We start from the raw sequence: 18,114 nt of genomic DNA on the forward strand, positions 1-18,114 counted from the left end.
TGTTCCTACTCTATCACATCAATAATCCTAAAGTATTCTCCTTACCCGGATTTGACTCTCGGACCTCTCATCTAAAAGACAAATGTCTCTACCAAGTAGGCTAGCTGCAACCGCAAGTCAATTGTTAATAATATATATGAACTAGTTTCTCAACAACCAAAAATGTATTCTCAAGTCTTAGTTGGTCACATAAATTGCAATAGCAGACCCAGTACGCTCTCCATTAAGTGACCATATCTTCCATTATAAGGCAAAGGATTTTAAATCGGTCTTTATTTATTTAATCGTTGGTAATGATAAAATGATAGCATATGAGTTAAAATACCGTCTTAAATTACTCACATGTCGATTGATACATCCCAAACACTCACTTTGACAAATTGGATCAAAATTATACTTGCAAAAAGAAAGTACAACATTATGGTTGATGCAAGTGACCAACAATGGGCGTCCGTCAACCATTGCCTCTAAGCCTTGAAGGTTTTTGATAATAAGATTCTTTATCGACCCCACGGTCATGTTATGTATTAAACTTCCTTCAACAATGACAGAGATATATGCAAAGAGTCGAAATGTGGAAGTGAAAACAAAAAAAGAATAATATGATAACTCTTGAAACCTTTTTATGAAATCTAAGGAGAGTTATAAAGAACTAAAGTTTGATAATCAAAGCTTTTTATAAAAAGGGAGTTAAAACAAATTTTAGAAAGGGTCTTTCTCGAAAGGGTTTCTTTTTAAATGATAAACTAAGTTAAAAGAATAGGTGTGTGTTTGAAAAGGAGTGTAGCCAACTATTTTGAGGAAGAAAGGACTTTTTTTCCTTGTTAAGAGACTAATGCTTAATAAACTTAGTTGTGGTTGTTCTTCACTTTTGTAAGTTAAAACCCGCCGCTTCGCATATGATTTTCTAAATAGTTCAGGTCCTGGATAATGTAGAAAATCATATGTAAACTTATCAACTGATCGTAACAAATACATGTTTGTGAGTATAAGATGATAATTTTCTGAATGAATTGTATTGTATATTTCTCCTCCATTTATAATACAAGATACAACAAATATATGGAAAACGGATAATTCTATTCCTAAATTAAAGCTATTCAATAATGAAAATTATATACGCTATTACACCCCCGCAGTCTTGACGTTTGGTGGACGAATATTGAGACTGTTTCGAAAGTTATCAAAGAGAACGCGAGGGAGACCTTTAGTGAAGATATCTGCAATCTGGAACCGAGAGGGTACGTGTAAGATTCGAACGCACCCCCGTTCTGCCTGCTCATGAACAAAATGGATGTCTAGCTCAATGTGTTTAGTTCGTTGATGCTGAACAGGGTTACCGGACAAATATATGGTGCTGGCATTGTCACAGTAGACCAAGGTGGCACGAGACAGGGGACGGTTGAGCTCCAATAGAAGGTTGCGAAGCCAACAAATCTCAGCAACTACATTAGCAACGCCTCGATATTCAGCTTCAGCACTTGATCGAGAGACAGTGGGCTGGCGTTTCGACGACCAAGAGAGAAGAGTGTCCCCAAGATAAACACAGTAACCAGAGGTGGAGCATCTGGTGTCTGGGCAACCAGCCCAATCAGCATCAGTGTAGGCAATAAGAGACAGGCTCTGAGCCGGACTTAGATGCAGGCCGTAGTCTAGTGTACCCTGAAGATACCGAATGATGCGTTTGAGGGCATTCCAGTGAGCCTCTGTAGGAGAGTGCATCTGCATACAAATTTGCTGAACTGCATAGGAGATATCAGGACGGGTGAAAGTGAGGTACTAAAGGGCACCCGCCAAACTGCGACATGTAGTGGGGTCACTAAAGGGAGGCGCAGAAGTAGCGCCTAATTTGGAATTTGTGTCAACAGGGGTAGCCACAGGTTTGCATGAATCCATAGCTGCTCGGTGTATGATGTCTTTGGCATATGCTTGCTGAGACAGGAACATGCAGTTACCTGTGCGAGTGACAGAAATTCCCAGAAAATAAGAGAGAGGTCCCAAGTCTTTCATAGCAAATTCTCCAGCAAGAGTAGTAATGAGACGTTGGCGCAGGGAATCAGATGAGGTGGCCAGGATGATATCATCAACATAAATGAGAAGATAAGCTGTATCCTCTCCTTGCCGATAAATAAACAAAGATGTGTCGGACTTACTTTGGAAGAACCCCTGCAACAAGACAAAGTCAGTAAAACGCTGGTACCACGCGCGTGGTGCCTGTTTAAATCCATAGAGAGACTTTTTCAGACGACACACGTGATCAGGGAACTTTGGGTTGCGAAACCCCATGGGCTAGTACATGCAAACGGTCTCAGCCAAGTGCCCATGAAGAAATGCGTTAGTGACATCCAACTGGTGAATTGACCATGACTGAGAGAGAGCCAAGGTGAGAACCAAGCGTATGGTAGCCGGTTTAACAACCGGACTAAAGTTGTCACCACAATCTATGCCAACCTGCTGACTTCGGCCATCACAGACCAAATGTGCCTTGTACCGTTCCAGAGAGCCGTCAGACTGAAACTTATGTTTAAACAACCACATACAATGAATAATATTCATATCAGGCCGACGAGGAACCAAATCCCAAGTCTCATTTTTAATTAGAGCACTAAATTCGTTAGACATGGCATTAAACCAATCCGGGGAGGACAAGGCGACTTGAGGGGATTTAGGTATGGGGGTGATGGTGGTAGTGTGGAGGTTGAGAGGTTGTTTTGGTTTGGAGATGCCGTCCATGGCACGTGTGCGCATGGTACAGACGGCTGGTGGTGGTGGTGGAGGTGGTGGAGGTGAAACCGAGGGAGTCGGGTGGTGTCCTTCAACAGGTACGGATGTCGACGGAGTAGTGGTGTAGGCCAGGGTCGGTTGGGAGGTGTGGGCAGGTTGAGGACGTGGACGGCGGGAGTAGGTGATGGGTTGGGCAGGTGTGGAGTTGGGGCTAGTGGAATGGTCAGTAGAAGAATGAGAGTGGGCCGGTTGGGTGGATTGGGTCGAAATAGAAGGTTGGTCCGGCTGGGATGTACTTGGCCAAGGTAGAGGGTTAAACTGTGGTGTGAGAAAGTCATAAGCTTGTGGCTGAGGTGGTGAAGTTGTGGCGTAAGGAAATATGGTTTCCTCAAACTGGATGTGCCTGGAAATAAAGATGGAATTGGAGGTGAGATCGAAGCATTTGTAGCCCCGATGGTTTGGTGGATAGCCAAGAAACACCATGGGTTTGTAGCGGTCAGCAAGTTTATGAATAGAAGTGGAGGGAAGAAGTGGGTAACACAAGCAGCCGAACACCCGAAGGTGATCATATGTGGGGTCGCAGTTATATAGCCGGATAGTGGGGGATTGAAAGTTGTGGTGTTTGTTGGGTAAGATGTTGAGAAGGTAGGTTGCGGTTTCCAGGGCATGATGCCAAAAGGTGGGAGGTAACGAAGACTGTGCAAGTAAGGTGCGAACCATGTTATTGATTGTCCGTATTTTTCGTTCGACTTTGCCATTTTGGGGTGAGGTGTATGGAAAAGAGAAACGAAAGTGCATGCCTTGTTGGTGACAAAACGACTGGAAAGAAGCGTTTGCGTATTCCTTACCGTTGTCGCATTGAAATTGTTTAATTTTACGTTCAAATTGGGTGTTTATATGGTTGTTAAATTGAGTGAAGGTAGAGAAGACATGAGATTTGTTTGCAAGGGGATATGTCCATAAAAAAATCATGAAATCATCTAGAAATAATATATAATAACGATGACCGTTGGTGCTTAAAATCGGGGAGGTCCACAAATCACTATGAACAATGTCAAAGGGTAAATGTGTTGCATTGCCAGAAGAATTAAAAGGAAATTTAATACTTTTGCCAAAAACACATGGTTGACAAAGCAAGGTCTTATTTTTATTAAAAGAAATAGAAGAAGACAATCTTAAAGAATGCAATAAGTTGTCGCCCGGGTGCCCAAGGCGTTGATGCCAACGGTCTTGAGAAGTGACAGCAAGAGCAGTAGGTTGAGTGTTGGTTTTGGGAAGAGGAGCAGTCAAAGGATAAAGATCGCCCGAGCTATTGCATCTAAGGATGGGATCCTTGGTCTTGAGGTCCTTCACAGTAAAACCGAAAGGGTCAAATTCAATAGATAGCAAATTGTCGGTTGTAAGTTTACGGACAGAAATTAAGTTTTTAATTAATTGTGGGGCAATAAGGACGTTGTTCAACTTGAGGGGTGGGTATGGTGGTGGTAGAGAATGGTTACCTTGTCCAATAACGGGGATTTTCATGCCATTTACAACAATAATAAATTTATTAGTGCAAGAATTAAAGAAGACGGGGAGATGTTACCTTGCGGAGTAGTGTAATGACCGGTAGCACCTGTGTCCATATAGCCGGTTGGATCTGGTTGTTGAAGGGACATGGTGTAGAGTGCTTGTTGTATGTCTGTTGGTGTGAAACCTGCTACATAGGCCTGATCGGGTCGAGGTCCAAGGATGCCCAGGTTGTTAGATGGTGTCGGGTTTGAAGGGTATGGGCAAGGGGGATGGTTGCTGTTGGTTACGGGCCAAGGTGAGGGTTGAGGTGAGAAGGCAGCCCATTGGTTGGCTGTCCAAGATGGTGGGAAAACGATATAGGGATGTGCAGGTGGGTTTCCTGTAGGACGATTGTTACGGGTGTTGTTGGTTCGACCTCGAGAGCGATTTCCCCTGCCGCATCCACGGTTGGAAGGAACAGCCGACTAATCGACCTGGGCGGGAGAAGCCGTGGTGGCTGCCAGAGCCGTGGAGGCAGAGGCGGTGGCCCGGGTGGTCTGCGACTTCTTCTTGTTTTCTTCCATGGTTAGACGAGACCGACACTCGCAGAATTCAGGTAGGGGTTCCCGGTGTTGGAGGACAGCAGAGATGCTCTCGTACTATTCGGTTAACCCGCTTAGCAGCTGGGTCACAAGGCGTTGGTTATTGACGCGGGCACCGACATTATCGAGTTGGTCAGCGAGATGTTTTACCTGCTGACAATAGGCAGCCATGGACGGAAAATTTTCAAGTCGGATATTGGAGAATTGTTGTTGGAGTTGAACTTGGCGAGCACTCTTGTTATCGTTGAAGTGATTGGCTATGGCTTTCCACGCCTGATGTGCGGTCTGTTTGGGTTTAAGAATGATGAGAAGGAGGTTATTGGAGATGGTGCCATAGATCCATTGAAGGACTATGGCATCAATTCGGGACCATAGAGCAGCCGCCTCGACGTCAGCAGCAGCAGCAATGCTGGGTTTTAGGTGGTCGTACACCTGATAAGCCATGCAATGGACTTCAAAGGAGAGCAGTCCATGTGGTGTAGTGAGTGGTCTCGGCTTCAAGGGTAATCGGGACCATATTTTTTATGTTGCTAACTGTCATAGCGGGATGAATCTTGGTGTCCATGACAAAACAGAAAGATCAGAGGGCAGAGGAAAGAAAGTAGGCAGAAGGCAGAGAGAGGAGAACTAGGGCCGGCTGGATCAAAAAACTTGATACCATATAAGATGATAATTTTCTGAATGAATTGTATTGTATATTTCTCCTCCATTTATAATACAAGATACAAGAAATATATGGAAAGCGGATAATTCTATTCCTACATTAAAGCTATACAATAATGAAAATTATATACGCTATTAGTGAGAGAGAATTTCTTCAGGCTCATAATGTCAATGCACAGGCAAATTGTGTCATCGAGTAACAATATTTGGTTCTCTTTCCTACCTTTATTTAAGCAAAAATCCTTTAAGTGCATTAACCAATATGCAACTCTAAAAACACAAAATACCTAACACTTATCATACATCTTACAACTGAATTGAAGCCTCAAAATGAAAAGCAAGAGAAGAGCTAGCAAGCTAGACTAGATCCTTGACATATAAACACTAGTAATAGGTGATTCTTTTTCTTGAACACGAGAAGTTAATTGTGATTCCTTCCATTTTGTATACAAAACAAAATGGGAGAAGTTAAGGTGATCACCTTTCGAGAGATAAATGTTTGAGTAATTTTGTAATTTGATGAGAAGATTATATTCAGAAAAGCATAGTGAAGAACTAATCTTGATTAAAGATCAAGTAGACTAAAAAACAATTTACTAACATCCACTTACATTGTTATACAGCATTGTGTTTGTGTTTTGTGGTGACATCTTTTAGTCTTTACTTATTTACTTTGTTAATACACATTCTCTTGAGTTGTCAAGAAATTAGTAACAACACTTAGTAACTTTTAACCGTTAAGAAATATTCTCTCTTCTGACCGGCTGGAACTTTCTTGCTCGACGATGATGATGCAATCTGATTAGCAAGTGAGGTTTTATCGTCTCACTCTTGGCAGTGTCTCTAGATATTACCATGCTTCCTAGTGGGATTCCGGATCCATCCATTCGCGGTTTGTTCGACGGGCTACGGTCTCTTTGTTTCCTCTCTCTTTTTTCTTGGTCCATGGCAGGGAATATAACTAAGTTTTATGTGGCCAACATCCCGGAGGGATGTAGACCTTGGGATTTGGCTACTTTTCTTGGTAAATATGGGGAGATTGCTGGATCCTTCATTGCGAGAAAAAGATGTAAAGAAGGCCTGAAGTCCAGTTTTGTAAGTTTCAAAGGGGTTAAGGACTGGAAGGAATTGGAAAGGAACATGCAGGGACTCAATCTGGGGGGTTTCAAGCTCAAGATAAACCGGGCTAAATTCGCTAAGGAAAACGATGTGGAAGAAGATAGACGGCCTCCGCCAGTTAAGACCCAGCAGCCTCGGAAGGTATCGGAGGAGACAAGTAACTCTCGGAAGGATGCTTTTATTCGAAAAGGTTATTCTTATTCATCAGTGCTTCTGAATAACAATGGGCCACCTGTAGGTGGGGTGAGTCAAGAGTCCGGGGAAGTTTCGGTGGTGGAAGTGCACAGTGAGACGAGTGCATTCTTTGACATGCATGGAAGAGCGGTGGTGGGTAGAGTGAAAGACGTTGAGACTCTGGTTAACTTAAAGGCATTATTTAAGTCGTCGGTTGTTTTAAAGTTTAAATTTTATTACTTGGGAGGTCTTAACATTATGGTTGAATTCGAAGATGACTTAGACACGACTGAGTTCATTCTTAATGTCCAACTCTGGAAGGAATGGTTCGACTCTCTTGACGTGTGGTCTGGTCAGACCATGGCATATGAGAGGATTGCATGGTTGAAATTTCATGGTGTGCCTCTCCATTTGGCTGAAAATAAAGTTTTTAACGATATTGCTGCGATGTTCGGGAAAGTGATCAAAGGCTCTGATTTATCTTCCTCTGATTAGGATTTGTCTTCTTCGTGTGTTGGAATTTTGGTGGATTCTGGAGCGAGAATCTGTGGCTCATCTATGATTTCATGGAGGAACAAGAAATTTAAAGTCTGGGTGTTGGAGGAATTAGACGATTGGATGCCGGACTGTATGTTTGATGACGAGAGTATGCCGTCGTATAAGGTTAACGATGAAGGGGGTACAGAAGTCAACATGCCGGACTCTAATGAAGAGGTTAAGGATATGAATAATCTCGAGAAGGAACAGGAAGATGAAAAGGACAAAGAAGGAAGTGAGGATTCGAGCGATGAAGACGAGGGATTTTCCGACGAGTCGGACGGTGATTTGTTAGACAAGAACGGAGACCAGGGAGATATGCCGCCGGAGATCCCTACTCTGGTTAGTGGCAATGAACAGTCGACTTCCTTTAATTTTTGCGGCGTTCAACAAGAATCTTTCCTAGGTAAATCAAACGACGGGGAGTCGGTTCAGGTTCCCAATATGGGATGTTGCACCGTTAATACAGGTGGGGACACAGGGAATATTCCATTGGAAGGTTCTGGCAGGATTTGTTCTCTTTCTTCTTTTAAGTCAGATTTTAATTTGGGCCGGCCCACCTTCGGTGCTAGAAGACTCAAGCCCAGGAAGTGTAAAACTTCTAGATGTGTTACTTCAAGCCCTTCTTCGGATTATAGGCCCAGGAAACGGTCTAAGGATGATACGGAATTCTCTTTTGATCTAAATAAGGAGGCTGGTGATAATTATCTAGCTTCTCTTGCTGCGGATCCGCAATATGGCAACAGAGCTAACTTGGTGACTTCTGATGTCCATCCTGAGAGTCCAGCGGTGACATTTTCCCCCCAGATCGGAGCCGGATTGCAGTCAGGGAGAGAGGCAGGTGACGTCTCTACTAGTATTGAGGTTAGTGATACTGTTATCTCCCCGTTTGAGAAAGAAGTTAGGGAGACTATCAGCTTGGGTAAAATTGTGGGGGTCAATCTAGAGATCCACAGTGATTTGGTCCGTGAGTCCATTAGAAGTGAAGGAATTAATGAAATGGACCCATGAATTTTATGTCAATCAATTTGGTGAAAGATATTCGTACTGCCAATAAGATTAGTGTGATCGCCATTCAAGAAACGATGGTTGCTTCTGTTTCTAGTTCTGTGGTTTCGAGATTGTGGGGAAACAGTAACTTTGATTTTAAATTTTCGGCTTCAGAGGGATTGTCTGGGGGGCTGCTCTGGATTTGGGACCCTAATGTCATTAAGGTTGACTCGTGGATTCAGGAGAGGTTTTTTCTTGTGATCAAAGGTTCGGTTAGGGGAAGCGGAGAGCCGATTAATTTAATTAACGTGTATGCTCCCCAAAACACGTCGGCGAAATTACTCCTTTGGGGAGAGCTCTCTAACGTCATTGATTCGTCTTTGGGTCAGTGGATAGTTGCTGGGGATTTTAACGCGGTTTGATCACAAAAGGAAACACTCGAAGTTCAAACAGGTCTGTGCTGATAATTTCAATAATTTTATCGACAACAATGGCTTGCTTGAATACCCGATGCAGGGTAGGATGTTCACGTGTATAAGGGACAACGGTAAAAAGCTCAGTAAACTCGACCGCTTCTTGGTGTGCTCAGAATTTTTCTCTAAATGGCCTTCGGCTTGTGTTAGAGATTTATCAAACCGGTATTCCGATCACTGCCCTATCATCATGGAGTTGGTTAATCTGAATTTTGGTCCGCGTCCTTTCAGAATATTCAACTCTTGGATCAGGAAACAGGGTTTCGAGGAAACGGTGTTATCGGCTGTTGAAGGGTTGCAGGTTTCTGACCCTCCGGACTCGTTCCTGATGTCTAAAATGGCGCGTATCAGGTCAGCTCTTAAATCTTGGAGGGATGAGTTTTTGTCTAAAGAAAAGGAAAGTGAAAACGTTGCCCTCTCGGAACTGGAGGAATTGGAAGAAATTATGGAATTGAGGGATCTCTCAGAAGAAGAACAATGGATAATGTCGGAGAATAAGAAGATTTATCAGGATATCGATTTTAGAAAAAAAAAGTGGATATCAAACAAAGAGGGCGGTTGAAGTGGGCTATTGATGGAGATGAGAACACTAAATTTTTCCATGCTTTAGTTAATAAAAGGAAGGCGGTCAATAACATTCACGATTTCAATATTGATGGAGAGTGGTGTACCAATCCGTCAAAGATCAAAAAGATGGTTTTTTCGTTCTTTCGAGAAAAATTCAAAGAAAACATTAAGAGCAGGCCGAACTTGATGTGTCATAATATCAAAAAAATCTCCAAAGTCGATAGTTTATTGCTAGTTGAGCCTTTTTCCGAGATTGAAATAAAAAACGCGGTCTTTGAATGTGGGGATGATCGGTCCCCTGGTCCAGACAGGTTCAATTTCAGATTCATTAAGCTTTTTTGGGATATATTCAAAGAGGATTTTGTTAGAATCTTTGACTGGTTCCATGCTCACGGTGTGATAAATGATGGCTGTGGGGCGTCGTTTATTGCCCTTATTGCTAAAATTCCCAACCCGGTTTCGCTGAACAACTATAGACCTATTAATCTGGTTGGGGTTATTAGTAAGGTCATCTCTAAAGTTATGGCTAACAAGATGAGGATGGTCCTGGATGGTGTTATTTCGGATTCTCAGTCTGCTTTTTTAAAAGGTTGATTCATTCTGGATGGCCCCCTTATTATCAACGAGCTCATCTCATGGATCAAAAAGAGTAAATTGAAAGCTTTTTTTTTCTGAAGATCGACTTTGAGAAAGCCTATGACAACGTTAATTGGAACTTCGTCATCTCCACTCTCTCTCAAATGGGCTTTCCTGATTTGTGGTGTAAATGGATGTTTGGTATTCTGAAGTCAGCCTCTTCGTCTGTGCTTGTCAACGGAGCTCCTACGTTCTTGTTCAGATGTGAGAAAGGTATGAGACAGGGTGATCCGCTCTCCCCGTTTTTGTTCTTAGTGGTTATGGAGGCCCTGTCGTGCATGATTAATGGTGCGAGAAGTGCTGATTTGATTAAAGGTATTGCAACCCCTAATAATGGGCCGGTTATTACGCATCTCTTGTACGGGGATGATTCTATTGTGGTGGGCGAATGGTCCAAGCAGGAAGTGGTCAATATTGTGAGAGTGCTTCGGTGTTTTTTCATCTGCTCGGGTCTCAAAATTAATATCGATAAGTCCAATTTATTCGGAATTGGGGTGGGGGTGGGGGTGGGGGTGGGGGAAACTAAGGATATGGCTAGCGAGGTGGGTTGTAATCCGGATGTTCTTCCGTTCACTTATCTTGGCCTTAAGGTGGGTGCGAATATGAATCGAATTAGCAACTGGCAGCCGGTGTATTATATCTTTCGAAACCGCTTGGCGAAATGGAAATCGAATATGTTATCTATCGGTGGAAGGGTTGTTCTCATAAAATCCGTTTTGGAAAGCCTTCCTTGTTACTATTTTTCTTTATACAAAGCCACCAAGAAGGTGATTTCTGACTTGGTGTCCATGGTGGTTCCATTGAAGATAGGAAAACGCATTGGGTAGCTTGGGATCGGGTGGCGAATCATAAAAAAGATGGGGGATTGGGTATCAACAAATTTTCAGAAGTTAATATTTCGCTTTTATCCAAATGGGGCTGGCGTTACAAAACCGAAGTTAACTGTTATTGGAGGAAAATTATTGATGCTTTTCATTTTAGTCGGGTGGGATGGGAAGGTTTTCCGATTAAGAAAACTCTTAAAGGAGTATGGAACAACATAGTCAAAGTGCTCATTCACAGTAAGGTGGGAGGTTCTTTTCTCAGGAATTTCATTCAGGGAGTTTTCGGTAACGGGGTTAGTATTCAGTTTTGGCTTGATCCTTGGATCATCGATGAACCGCTCAAGCTGAAGTTCCCTAGCCTTTTCCGTATGGAGGCAGAGAAAAAATGTTATGTAGTGGACAGGGTCAAAAGCAACGGATCGGGGCTGGAGTTTTTATGTCAATAAATTCTTATGGGGTGGTTCCATTGAAGATAGGAAAACGCATTGGGTAGCTTGGGATCGGGTGGCGAATCATAAAAAAGATGGGGGATTGGGTATCAACAAATTTTCGGAAGTTAATATTTCGCTTTTATCCAAATGGGGCTGGCGTTACAAAACCGAAGTTAACTGTTATTGGAGGAAAATTATTGATGCTTTTCATTTTAGTCGGGTGGGATGGGAAGGTTTTCCGATTAAGAAAACTCTTAAAGGAGTATGGAACAACATAGTCAAAGTGCTCATTCACAGTAAGGTGGGAGGTTCTTTTCTCAGGAATTTCATTCAGGGAGTTTTCGGTAACGGGGTTAGTATTCAGTTTTGGCTTGATCCTTGGATCATCGATGAACCGCTCAAGCTGAAGTTCCCTAGCCTTTTCCGTATGGAGGCAGAGAAAAAATGTTATGTAGTGGACAGGGTCAAAAGCAACGGATCGGGGCTGGAGTTTTTATGGCATTGGAAATCGAATCTGTACGATTCAGCTTTGTTATCGGACCTGCTGCAACTTCGCAACATCCTCAAATCAGTCCAGTTCTTTAACAGACAAGATAAGTGGCGCTGGTCTCCTAACAGTGAAGGTATTTTTTCTGTCAAATCTGTGAAGCGTCTGTGCTATTCGGATAGGGTAGTTAGTCATAACTTTGTTATGGATTGGTGTGATTGGATTCCCGATAAATGTAATATCCATATGTGGAGAGCGGAAATGGAAAAAATCCCGACTAAGGTGGCGTTAAGGAAAAGAAACATCCTTCAAGGTGATCCGAACTGCCCTCTTTGTTCTTCCGCAGACGAGTCTGCCGAACACTTGCTTACGGCATGTTATGTTTCTTCGGTTGTGTGGAATGCGGTTAGTCAGTGGTGTAGAATTCCAGGAATCTTTGCGTTCTCTACTAAGGATCTTCTAAGTCTTCATAAAGATCTTTCGGCCTCGGATAAGAAGAAGGTTGTGGTTCAAGGTTTAATTATTATTACTTGTTGGAGTCTTTGGCGGGCAAGGAATAAGCTGGTTTTCTCTAATAGTCCGGTTAGGATCGATAAGATTATCAGTGAAATAAAGTCGATAGGCTTTTTATGGTTTTCGAATAGATCTAGGCATAAAGGGATCTCTTGGGAGGAGTGGGTGTCCTTTGTAAATATGTAATTCTCTTGTTGTGTTTGTTGGTCGGCTCGATTTGGGCTGGCTCTTTGTGAATGAAGTTTACTTTTAAAAAAAAAAGGAAATTAGTAACAAGTTTTATAAAACAAAAAAAAAAAAACTAATTTGGCGGCTTCTAACTTTCTACATAAATGATACATGTCTTTTATGAAGCAAGTGAACGCTTCACCATACACTCCTTTTACACCACTAGCTTCACCAATGACCGATATAGGTGATCTCGCTTCATAGTGGTACTTTTACTTGGTTGCATCAAACGTCATCTTATGTGATATATGATCCTATCAAGTATAGCTTTATTCCTTGTCAATTCACTTTCCTTATTTTTTGAACGGCAAAACATCTCACGTGTAAACTCACTCTGCTCGACTCTATGTCCAAGGTCGATTCCTCGACCGTCATGAGACCGTGCCCCTTATGCGCGAAAATCAGATGGAATCCGTAAACCCTCACCCCCCGTCCGGTTCAAACCCGAGATTAAAGCCCCGATTCGTCCCTAGGGAGGACAGACCTTTTGACCACTGGACCAACATCTCAGGATTTATCAACTCACTTTCCTATGTTCTCTCTTCTAATTGCTATTCTTACGTCGTTATATCATGACTTCTAACTACTACTCTTAGACAATGTGGGAAAGAGATATTAAACTCAAATAATCACTAAAATTTTATAAAATATACATGATATATATATATACACACACACCATTCCAACTAACTCTGATGAACAAACTAACTACCATAGTACCAACTCTAACTAACTCACAACTCTAGCTAACTCACTGTCTCTATATAATCTAATATGCCCCCTCAAGGTAAACCCGTAAAGCATCCACGTGAAGCTTGGATCTTAGACTATCAAAACGAACACCATACAATTCTTTGGTCAAAGTATCTGCAATCTGAAATGTAGTAGGAGCTTGAACAAGACATGAAGTATGGTTGGCATTAAGAACATCAAACTCAGCACGCGTCGCATCCTACCAAACAGAGTACTGCTGAGCATGTCGAAATGTGGAAGGCTCAGTGGTAGAAGTAGTAGAGACATGAAAATAACATGATCAGGAACTGACGTGGCTATCGTGTATAATCACGAGATCGTGTAACCATTGGGTGAGTCGGAACAGGAGGAGGAGGAGGAAAAGGAGGTGAAGGAATATCGGGATATGAAGTAACAGGAGAAGATAAGGAAGGAATAATAGGAGGAGATGAAAATGAAGGAGAAGAAACAGAAGTCGAAAGCGAAGGAGGACGAATCAAGAAATGTATAGACTCTGAAAAAGATACGGGAGTAGTAATACTCACTGGAATGTCAAAAATCGATTCATGGAATCGAACATGTCATGAGTGCAACTCATATTATATTATGGTGCCCTCCACACCATATTTCATATGTAAATTGAAGGGTGTGAGTGCAATGACGCCTATGCCCACTTTTTTCACATTTAATTTCTTTATCTAATAAAAAAATTACACATCATAACCTTTGTCTTAATTTAAATATTTAAAAATTATCTTGATAAAGTGTTTAGTTAAATCATTACACATTTTTTACGGTTAAGTTAGTGAGAGTCTTGTTGCTTACATGATAGTAACGCGTCAGTCACTTTTACACTATTTAGTTAACCCACTACATAGTCTTATAATGTTAATAAAAGGCTTATATTCCAATGGTATTAAAATGTTTCTTTAATGTCCCTTTAAAACTTCGGTTTTCTTGAATATGTTGATACAACCTTCTCATTTTCTTTCTCTATCTCTCCTAGTTTTCAATCAATCAAAACAATTAAAAAGGATAAAATATATATACCAAAGATTTTATTAAACGTATTTTTAACACAATTTTTTATATTGTAGTATTTAAAAAAATAAACATTTTTTTAAATAGTTTTAAAAGATTAAGATAAAAAATGAAAAATGAAAACTTATTTATTAAATCTTTTCTATTAAGAATTAAAATAGGATGATAATGGTTTTCTTTATGATCATCATTTCACCTATTTGTTCTTTTGGTTATATTCATGGATAGGTTCTCATTAGCAATTTATTATTATTCTATTTAACAAGCCATCAACAGTAAACACGAGTAGATAAATTCTAGGTTTTACGTTTGGATATTAAATATTATGCATCATGTATACATGAGAGATCTTGAATACTAGTTTTATAAAATTTATTTATACATGACAAATCAAAACATTAAATGTAGAACGATTAAAATATGAAGTCAACTTTAAATAAATAACAAAGAAAAAAAATGTGTTTTAGATTTTGTCTTAAATTTAATTGGCAACATGTATTATGTAAAGCATAGTATGTGTAGATAAAAAATATAAAGTATAAACACACTAAATATAAATTACATGAAAGGAGTAATTATGTCTATAAATTAAAACCTGGATACAAATAAAATAGCATGTAGTACAATCTAGTGATGAATATTTACAATAAGGTTAAACAAAAAAATGAATAATAATAAGAAAGCAATGAAAATATAAAAGATAACAAAATATAGAAAGAAAAACACAAAAATGGTTAAAATTATAAAACAAGCTTATTTTTCATATAAAATACAAAACTAAGTAAAAGTTAAAAAGAGTAAAAACAAGATACCAAAGGGCATATTTAAAACAAAAAGAGTTAATTACTGTTTTCGTCCCTGTGGTTTGTCAAAAATCAATATTTCAGTCCATTAGTTTAAAAATTGCGATTTTAGTCCCTGTGGTTTCACTTTTATAACCATTTCAGTCCCTGTGGTTTCACTTTCGTAACCATTTCAATCCATTTATTATGTTAGTACAGGGACTGAAATGGTTACGAGTTGGACTGAAATGGCTACGAAAGTGAAACCACAGGGACTGAAATCACAATTTTTAAACTAATAGACTGAAATAGTGATTTTTGACAAACCACAGGGACGAAAACAGTAATTAACTCAAACAAAAAATTAGATGTTTTTGTTGATGTGTGATTGATTGATAGGAAGGAAATAAAGAAAGGAATCAAGGTATATTTACAAATTTCAATCTCCACTAAACTTGTTGAAAGCCGCGGAGGGATCACATATAATTTTTATATTTACGAGAAATATATATAATGTTTAATATATACTAAAAGAATTGTACCTAAAAATATAAATCATCAACAATTTAACAATTCCCACTATACTTATTTCTTTAACTCTAACATTATCTAATAAGCTAGTGGTATGGTGTTACCATCATAAAGATAATGTGGGTTATAATCCTTGCAAGTGTAATATTATAGATGATATTTAGATGTAAAAAATGTTTAAATTTCTTTTTTTTTTCAATTCTAGTAGTTCATGAGGATTACAAATGCAATATCAATAATCATAACCCGCCAATGTATTTGAATCAAGAATGAAATGAGTAAAACTACGCGTACCTTATGTTCTTTTCTAGTACTTCAATCTTAGTCCTGAGCTTGGATGACTCAAGAGTCCAACTTCCCTGCTCACAAAACCCAAAATTGAAGACCAATCAAATCAAGTCAAGTGCAAAAAGACTAATTGTTAACCGAGTTATTATTATTTGATATTTCATTTACTAGTCATAAATCTATGTCTACTTTACTTTTGATATATATTAGGATAGTTATAGTTATTGACGTTTCATCACTATCATTAGTTTATTAGCTTTATTATTATCTTCATTTATTCAATACATTAGAAAATATTGTTCATCAATATCGTTTTGTTCTCCATATCAAAATCTTTTCGGTAGCCACACATTCTAGTATTTTCATTTCGTGTTGTAAAACTAAACTAAATATTAGTTCACTTTATAAACCATCATATTCAAATTTTAATTAGAATTGTAACTTGTAAGCAACCCAATTTGTGCAAAAGTATGTACGCCCAAAACTATGCTCCACAAAAATAACAGATTTGAACAGAAGATGCCAAGTAGAGCCATAAGCCCATAATAATTAATAATGCACATTCATTTGGATTATAGGCACTTTTTGACATATGAACTTGAAAAGATAGTTCGTTGAATAGTAAAAGGAGAAAAAGATAAATATCTAAGTACGTCGTCTACCTGTGTTTCTGCTTCAGGTCCAGTAAGCAGCTTTTCTGCATACGAGTATCGTTCATACCTTTCAAGAATTGCCTCCATACTGTTGCCAAAAAAAGGACGGTCACAGTTATTGTCCAGAGGATAACATATTAAGGTATTTATTTAAAAAGAACAAAAAAATTTCTACTCAGTTATTTAAGAAAGTCTGCATTGATATTAATTCTCTGTATTCTAATACTTTCTTTGTTGATAGAAATAATGTTTGCTTATGAAGTTATCAAAAATATCTGTATCGAATTATATTTGGAGAATGTTTAACTATGAAAGAATATGTCATTTAAATCATTTAAATCATATTAGAAGGAAAATTGTAACATCAAGATTAGTGGTTTTTTATGATCATTTATATTCGATTTAAGAAAAAAATAAATAAATTCTAGAAGCAACTATATAAATTGTTGTATGAGCTTGTATATACGCACACGTGTGTAAAATGGTTATAAAACCACAAATATTACAAGGACTCACGAAAAGCAATCAAAATCATTTAGTATTATTAAGAACTAAATAAAAAGTATAACTGTAAAAGATTAAAATATATTTGTTTTTAAAAAATAAATTGATTTCTTTCTTTTCTCTCTCTTCCGAACATGTATAAATTAGAGAACTTAGTAAATTTACACATATATAGACGTTGGGGAGAATTATCTTGAGAACGCTAAATATTGCGAGAACTGTGAGAACGAACAAAAAAAACCAATCAAAACCAATTTTTTAATACAAACCTCATTGTAATTAAGATACAACATCAAAAAAAGAATTTACAACATCAAATAATTTATTTCTCCTTTCAAATCACTATTTTTAGATTTTTTACACATATATAGACGTTGGGGAGAATTATCTTGAGAACGCTAAATATTACGAGAACCGTGAGAACGAACAAAAAAACCAATCAAAACCAAATTTTTAATACAAACCTCATTGTAATTAAGATACAACATCAAAAAAAGAATTTACAACATTAAATAATTTATTTCTTCTTTCAAAATCACTATTTTTAGATTTTTTACACATGTGTAAATATAAGAGATTTACACATGTGTAAATTGCAAACTTACACAAGTGTAAATTTTCTTTATTTATGAATTCACATAAATTTAAACGTGTAAATTAAACTTGTAACATTGTATTCGAATAATAATGATAAGTGTAGAAAAAAAATTGAATTTGAATTGTTTTTGACCAAGTTCTCACGATTTTTTCATTTGTTCTCACGGTTCTCACAATATTTAGCGTTCTCATTTAAACCCTCCCTTATAGACGTTTATGTATCTAAATACACATAAAGTTACGCACATATGTATTGGTTTAAGTATATTTTCACATATCCATGATTTATTTAAAAATCATTTTATATCATAAATAGATACATAAATATACGAATGTGTTAATGATCCTTGTCATATTTGTGATTTTGTAAACAAACCGTATCCACGTATACACCAACACACTCTCTTTTGCTATATATGTATGTGGAAGGGGTGTGCGCGTGTGGGGAGAAGGGTTGTGAATGAGTGGAGGGACAAAATATTTCAAAACATAAATTTCTATGGTCGGAGGTTTTCATAGGGTCAGAC

The 18,114-nt window shown here is 38.7% G+C and overlaps 1 protein-coding gene across 1 annotated transcript in view; it reads right to left on the reverse strand.

Annotated features, from left to right (window-relative positions):
• LOC110918519 (truncated transcription factor CAULIFLOWER A) overlaps nucleotides 1–18,114 on the reverse strand; it is a 31,195-nt gene that overhangs the window by 10,695 nt on the left and 2,386 nt on the right. The window contains exons 3-4 of the mRNA XM_022162817.2: nucleotides 16,496–16,574; nucleotides 15,840–15,904 (exon numbers count right to left, since the gene is read on the reverse strand). Coding sequence (XP_022018509.1) covers nucleotides 15,840–15,904; nucleotides 16,496–16,574 — 144 coding nt within the window. The remainder of the gene's footprint in view (nucleotides 1–15,839; nucleotides 15,905–16,495; nucleotides 16,575–18,114) is intronic.

The sequence above is a fragment of the Helianthus annuus genome, chromosome 17, assembly GCF_002127325.2.
Source record: "Helianthus annuus cultivar XRQ/B chromosome 17, HanXRQr2.0-SUNRISE, whole genome shotgun sequence".
Taxonomy (NCBI): Eukaryota; Viridiplantae; Streptophyta; class Magnoliopsida; order Asterales; family Asteraceae; genus Helianthus; species Helianthus annuus.